This window comes from Triticum dicoccoides, chromosome 5B (genome assembly GCF_002162155.2).
Source record: "Triticum dicoccoides isolate Atlit2015 ecotype Zavitan chromosome 5B, WEW_v2.0, whole genome shotgun sequence".
In the NCBI taxonomy this organism is placed as follows: domain Eukaryota; kingdom Viridiplantae; phylum Streptophyta; class Magnoliopsida; order Poales; family Poaceae; genus Triticum; species Triticum dicoccoides.
In genome coordinates, this window is record NC_041389.1 from 8,899,040 (window position 1) to 8,905,834 (window position 6,795).

Genomic DNA, 6,795 nt, shown 5'->3' on the forward strand with positions numbered 1-6,795 from the left:
CGATGGTTGAGTTGCAACTGGGGCATTCGGGCCCTCGCAGTTGCGAGTTGATGGTGGACTTGCAACTGGGGAAATTACGAGACAAAAGCAACATACAAGTTCCGAATCCACATTCAAGTTGCAAGTGGCATCGAGTAAACATCAGCCAATTGCGAGTAGATGGTCAAGTTGCAAGTGGCATGCGGGACCCATAGTTGCTTGTACTTCATCGGGGAAACCAAAGTTGCTTGTATTTACAAGGAAGTAATTGTCAACAAAAAATGGAACCAATTTGATCGGCGCCTACATCCCTCCGCCCCGACCACGGGTTGCGCTTGGGTGTGCTGAGTTGCGATTGCGCTTAGGTTGGGCCAGTTGCAACTACAATAAAAAACTAACAAAAAATGGAAACCTATTGTATTGGCGCCGACAGCCCTCCCCCGACCCACAAGTTGCGGTCGCCATATATATGTCTTGCGGTTGGGCTTGGTTGTGTTGAGATGCGATTGTGCTCGGGATGGGCGCTTGCAACTACAACAAAAAAACTAACAAAAAATGGAACTGATTTCATTGGCGCTGACAAACCCTCCACCCCGACGTCTTGTTGTGCTTGGGTGTGCTGAGTTGTGACTGCGCTTTGGTTGGGGCGGTTGCAACTAAAACAAAAAAAACTAAAAAAAAAATGGAACCGATTTCATCGGCGACGACAAAAGCCCTCCGCCCCCGACCCCGGTTGCATTTGCCTTATATGTCCTGTGGTTGCTGAGTTACAGTTGCCCCCGTGTTGGGCGGTTGCAACTACAACAAAAAAAACTAACAAAAAAATGGAAACGGTTTCATCGACGCCCACAAACCTCCGCCCTGACGCCCGGTTGCGGTCACATTATATCGCTTGCAGTTGCGCTTGGGTCTGTTGAGTTGCGATTGCGCTCGGGATGGGATGGTTGCAGCTACAAAAAAAATACGTAACAAGAAAAAGGAATCCGATTTCATCGGCGCTGACAACTCCTCCCGTCTCGGCCCCCGGTTGCGGTCACATTATATGTCCTGCAGTTGCGCTTGGGTGTGCTGAGTTGCGATTACGCTCAGACTGGGTCAGTTGCAAGAACAACAAAAATCTCAAAACAAAAAAAAGATTTCATCGGCACCAACAAAAAGATTGGACCAACAGAACGGACGGATTCTTACTTCGAAAAATGCCACCGCCGCCGATCTCCAGCAGCAGGCTCTCCCCCAGTCTCAGCTGCCACCAAGAAGACACGAAGAGAAATGAAAAGAGGGCCGACAAGACACGGGCTTCGTCAACAAAAAAAGAAAAACAAGCACGCGACAAAAAAAGAACAGGCGGCGAGCGGGACAATAGATGGGCCGTGCCCCCCGTTGTTACGAAGCTCTACAAGAGGAAAACACGAATCGTGGCGTGGCTCCATCAGACGGCCAGAAAAGTGAATGAGACCAATTTAATTCTCAGCTGAATGAGTTTTAGCAAATCCGTTTATATATAACAAAAATAGTACTATCTCGCAAAAAAAATAGAACTATACCATCATTTTTTTGGGATCCTCTTAGCTGGCGACCTTTCGCTGAAGGGGTTGGCATTTTGAACGATTACGCTGACAACTTTAGTTGTGAGGGGACGACAACTCGTTCAAAAAAACATGGTAGTTTCTCCAAAACTAGCCTTTTTTTTTTGTTTAAAACAGACACTGTTTGATCTCGCGAAGCACAAAAGCAGTCAGGAAAAAGCGTTCGCTTGACATCCCCTCCCAGCCACATAACATTGCCCTTTTTTTAATGGCTTAATTTGATAAATGCCATTCCAATTCCGGTGATTCAGAAAACTGCCACTGCAATTTACACACTCCGAAAAATGCTATGGAGTGGCATACTCCCTCCGTCCATGAATAAGTGTACATCTAGTTTTTCTTCTAAGTCAAAGTTTAAAACTTTGACCAACTTTCTAGGAAAAAGTAGTAGCATTTATGACACTAAATTAGTACTGTCAGTAGATCCATTTTGAAATGTTCTTTCATAATATACCAATTTGATGCCATCTATATTACTATTCTTTTCTATACAATTGGTCAAAATTTTAAAATTTTGACTTGGGATAAAAGGTAGATGTACACTTATTTGTGTACGGGAGGGAGTATCATTTAATATTTTTCTAGCCCATTTTATGGTTAAGCTTGATCCAAAATACAGAACGGACTGAGATGATAATTAAGAGGCAGGCTAGCTACGTCCATCCAACTATAAATCAGGCAGCGGAGAGCCTCATCTAACCACACAACCACAAGCCAATCAATCATCAAGTGAAGAAGAGCTAGCTTCTTCTTCTTCCTGCTTTCTTAAGCTTTCACTTGGTCGCCATAATGGGGGAGAGCCGCGGCAGCATCTCCTTCTTCGGGACCTACAGGCCACCGGTGCCCCTGGGCATCTTCTCCTGCCCCATTGATCCGCCGCCATCCTCTTACGAGGACGAACTCCTGCTCACCGACGACGAGTCCTACAACCAGAACGGTCATGCCGTCCCGTCGGCCGCGCTCAGGGAGATACTGGCCTTCATGGGAAAGAAGAACCCCAAGATGGCCTCCGACTGCGGCGTCACCCTGGCGGACGTGGACAATGGCACTGTCACCGGCCTGGTCTTCGTCTCCGAGAGGGACCACGGCCTCGAGACGCTGCACCTGGCCCTGCGCCGCCCCGCCACCGGCCAAGTGGTGAAGGTGCTGAGCCTGCTGGGCGACATCTATGGCGTCGGCGGTGGCGTGCGCATGGAGGACAGCGGCTGCATCGCGGGCGGCTTCACGGTGAAGGGCGGACGGCGCACCGTCGGCCACTCGCTCGTGTACGTGTCCACGAAGGAGCCGGCAAAAACACGGCGCACGCCATGGACCGTGGTGTACAGGACCGACCTTGCCGACGGCAGGACTGAGCGCCTCACGCCACTGGGCCAGTACGACCTGAGCCCGGCCGTGTCGCCGTCCGGGAAGATGGTGGCGGTGGCCAACTTCCACGGTAACAGGTGGAACGGCGAGATCGAGAACCTCAAGACAAGGATCGTGATCATGAACGTGGACAAGGGGGCGCAGGGAGGCCTGGCCCGCAAGGTTGTGATCAAGGATGGCGGCTGGCCGACATGGGGCAGCGACAACGTCATCTTCTTCCACCGTGGGGTCGACAATGACCCGCCTACCAACACCGCAGCGTGGGCCGTGTTCCGGTACGACATCGCCGCCGGCAAGGAGGATCAGGTAACGCCGGTGGGCATGGACGCCATGACCCCGGCGGCCATCAGCGAGACCAGAGTGGCCGTGGCGTTCATCGGGGAGAAATCCAAGCAAGTGCAAATGAAGGTGGAGCGCGTGGAGTCGCAGTACCGGCACATCCAGATCTTCGACACGGCCGCGCCGGAGAAGCCGCCCGTGAAGATCACCCAGATGATGAGGAGGGAAGGGGACCACTACAACCCCTTCGTGCTCGATGGCGGCAGCCGCATCGGTTACCACCGCTGCAGAACCGATAAGCTACTACCCATCACGATCAAGGTCCGGCCAGTTGCTAATGAATTTATCAAATTGATTATTACTACTTCTTTACGCGTAGTCTATATATTGGCCGGGCACATATGATATGGACGTGGATTTTCGCATTTGATATATATCTATACAATGTCTGCAGGATAATAAGAAAATCACAAGCATCGAGAGGAAGTTTGACAAGGTGCAGTCGCACCATGCGGACGTGGGGCTGTTCAGGGTGACGGGCGTGTTCCCGTCCATCTCCAAGAACGGCAAGAAGCTGGCCTTCGTGGACAACGAGTTCAAGGCCGTGTGGCTGGCCGACAGCCAAGGCGGCCTGCGCATCGTGTACAAGGTGAGGAAAGAGAAGAGCGTCTTCTCCACGTCGTGGAACCAGAACGACAAGCTGGACACGCTCTACGTCTGCGAAGGCCCGGCCTTCACCATCGACCAGCCGGTGCAGATCATGAGGATCCCCGACGTGTCCGCCCCCGGGAAGCGGAGGGCGCTGGCCCTCACCGACAAGCCCTTCAACTGCGCCTTCCCGTCCACCAACTTCAAGGGAGACAAGCTCGTGTTCCGCTCCAGCAGGGACAGGGTAGGAGGGGAGAGGAAGCACAAGAACCTCTTCATCATCGACGCCATCAATGGGGAGGCTCTCGGCGTGGACCAGCTCACGGACGGGCCGTGGACGGACACCCACTGCAGCTGGTCACCCAGGGAAGACTGCGATTGGATCGTCTTCTCCTCCTCCGGCAGGCCGGAGAAGGACGTCTTCAAGCCGGCCGGCGAGCCGGAGCTGGACCACGGCCTGGACCCCGGCTACTTCGCCGTCTACCTCGTGAGCGCCAAGGACATGGTCAAGGGCGTGGTGCCGGTGCCTGTGCGGGTGATCTACAGCGCGCCAACCATCGCGGGCCACATCAACCACCCCGTGTTCAGCCCGGACATGATGAGCATCGTCTTCGCCGCCGACCTCGCCGCCGTCTCCGCCGACCCCATCTCCATGCCACACTTCACGCACTCGGTCAGGCCCTACGGCGACATCTTCTCCGTCAACCTCATAGACACAGAGGACATGGCCAAGAACAAGGACATCCAGAAGTTCCACCGCGTCACGCACAGCCGCTACGAGTACTCCACGCCTACATGGTCCGGCCGTGCCGACGACGGCGACGAGCTCGACCCCAACACCAAGTGGAAGATGCTGGAAAGCTGGCACGACGACTTCCAGCCCCGGTGCCCGTACGTCGGCGGCGAAGCTGGCCAGAAGGAGAGCTGGCACATGACCGGACACCTCTCCATCGATAAGAGGTGCTGCTAACTCAACATCACGTACGGCAGCAGGACCAGGGTCTCCATCCGCGCGCCCCTTTCGTTTTCATCAGCCTTCAAACCAAACCATGCATGCTATCCTAGCTCTACCTGCACTTATTTTATGTTGGTCTTGTCCCTCCTCTTATGGTTGTCTCGTATGCATGCATCGAACTACCTGGAGGAGAAGGTTTCTTTCCGATTTCATGTCCTTGTTGTTTCTTGTGCATGTAATAAATAAAGTAAGTCCTTGTTGTTTTTTTATCTCTTTTTGTAAAGGGTCAATGTTTGCTTGCGGCTGACCGGCTAAAGCTTGGGCCGGTCGCACACGTGCCGTGTGATCCTTTTTTTTTATTATTGTATATGCCCCTCAACCCCGCGCAAAGTTGCGACGTGCCTGGCATGCGACGGCACTGGCGACCGAAGGTGGTGCTATAATCGGCGACCGGCGAGCTGCAACCCGCATCGGAGTAGTGCTACAACTTGTGACCATCGGACCTCGCTAGGGCTACGTCATAACCATCATGGTTGTCGTCATGCCTCGCCGGTGCCTAGAACACGCGGCGATTGGTAGAAATTTGGGCATGTCCACCGGTGCCTATAGTCGCCCTTTCTAATTATACCTTGACTGTGTTCTATGAGGATATAAACATTGTCTTTTACGAGTATGTAGGATAATATACATAAATATACAATGGCTTGATCTAGGGAGACATCGCTATTTTGTGTACACCTCATTGACTGAATAATAGCTGTAAATGGGCATTCGATCTCAATCACATTCAACAACTCTACGCATGTTACTTTGACTGATAGTTATTTCCCAACAACATCAAAATATGAGGGATGTTAGTGATTTTGAAAGCCCTCTGCAATACGGCAAAAAGTAGTTCAATTCTACCATGTTCCATCATAAAATAAGCATTGTTCAACTTGCTGCTCATACGTCCACACGGACGAATACAATGTACATTATCTTTTTTACAGTAAAAAGACTTTATTCCTCAAATAATTATCATATTATTTACATGGAGATGAGAAATAAAATTGGGGATTTCAGCATTCCATCAACCATGCGCTTTGGAGCTAAAAGAATGTTTTGCTAATGCATCCGCTACTTGGTTAGCCTCTCGGAAGCTGTTTGAAATTGATCTATGCAAAATCAATGGAAAGTTGCTTGCATTCAGCAACAACTGTAGCCTCACATCGCAGCTAGTCATCCATAAGTTGAGCTGAGTCAACCGCAAATGAGCTGTCGGATTCAACTTCTGCCTTGATGCATCCTAGACTTGACAGAAGATACATTTCGTTCCTTATTGGAGGAAAATCGAGTGAAAACCCTAGCAAGGGAAAATTATATGTCTAACCTAAGTCTGGAGCACTACTGAAGCTGGAAAGGCGAGCATATGTGGTACAACACATAGCAAAGCAAAACCCGGAGGACCATGATCCATGTCATCGTCTATCATATATTGCACTGAACCCGATGACTACGAGGTCCCCTTCCCTTATGCCCGCCGAATGTCCACAAGCATGACTTCCAATTCCGCCAACACAAGTCAATAGCATGTCGACAAAATCCATGTGACAAGATGTCAACACCGCATAACATAGCGACACCAGCTCCTGGATGACCTGCATGCCCCCTCCTTTGTTGATTGCTCCCCACCAAAGCTCGATTCCGCAAGACTATGTGACACCGCCACAAGAGAAATCCCAACAACTTAGGTCACTTCATGTGCAATGCCAGTCGGCGACCACCAACAATAGTGAGGGGAAGTAGCAAGTGGGGGGAGGTCACAACTACCGGCTCTGGTTTCCACCTGTGTTGCCTCCTGTTAGCCAAATTGGGAATGTGTTGGGTTTTTGCTTTAGATTATTCAAGCGGAGCTTGCCAAGTTTCCATGAAATGACTATCATTTAGAGTATAAATATGTATCGAACAAGACCTCAGGTAGATAGGCATTCAATTGTGTAA

General features: G+C 50.9%; 1 protein-coding gene across 1 annotated transcript; it reads left to right on the forward strand.

The window, feature by feature from the left end:
• The first annotated feature begins 2,285 nt into the window (after nucleotides 1-2,285).
• On the forward strand, nucleotides 2,286-5,081 carry LOC119307030. Its single transcript, XM_037583109.1, has 2 exons — nucleotides 2,286-3,530; nucleotides 3,664-5,081. The coding sequence occupies exons 1-2, from the start codon at nucleotides 2,355-2,357 to the stop codon at nucleotides 4,825-4,827; spliced, it is 2,340 nt and encodes a 779-aa protein (XP_037439006.1). The 5' UTR covers nucleotides 2,286-2,354; the 3' UTR covers nucleotides 4,828-5,081.
• Nucleotides 5,082-6,795: the final 1,714 nt, after the last annotated feature.

Bases quoted from the DNA above. Each gene is read 5' to 3' on its own strand.
- LOC119307030 (XM_037583109.1), top strand. From the start codon at position 2,355: ATGGGGGAGAGCCGCGGCAGCATCTCCTTCTTCGGGACCTACAGGCCA. The intron at 3,531-3,663 runs GTCCGGCCAGTT...CAATGTCTGCAG, and splicing joins TACTACCCATCACGATCAAG to GATAATAAGAAAATCACAAG.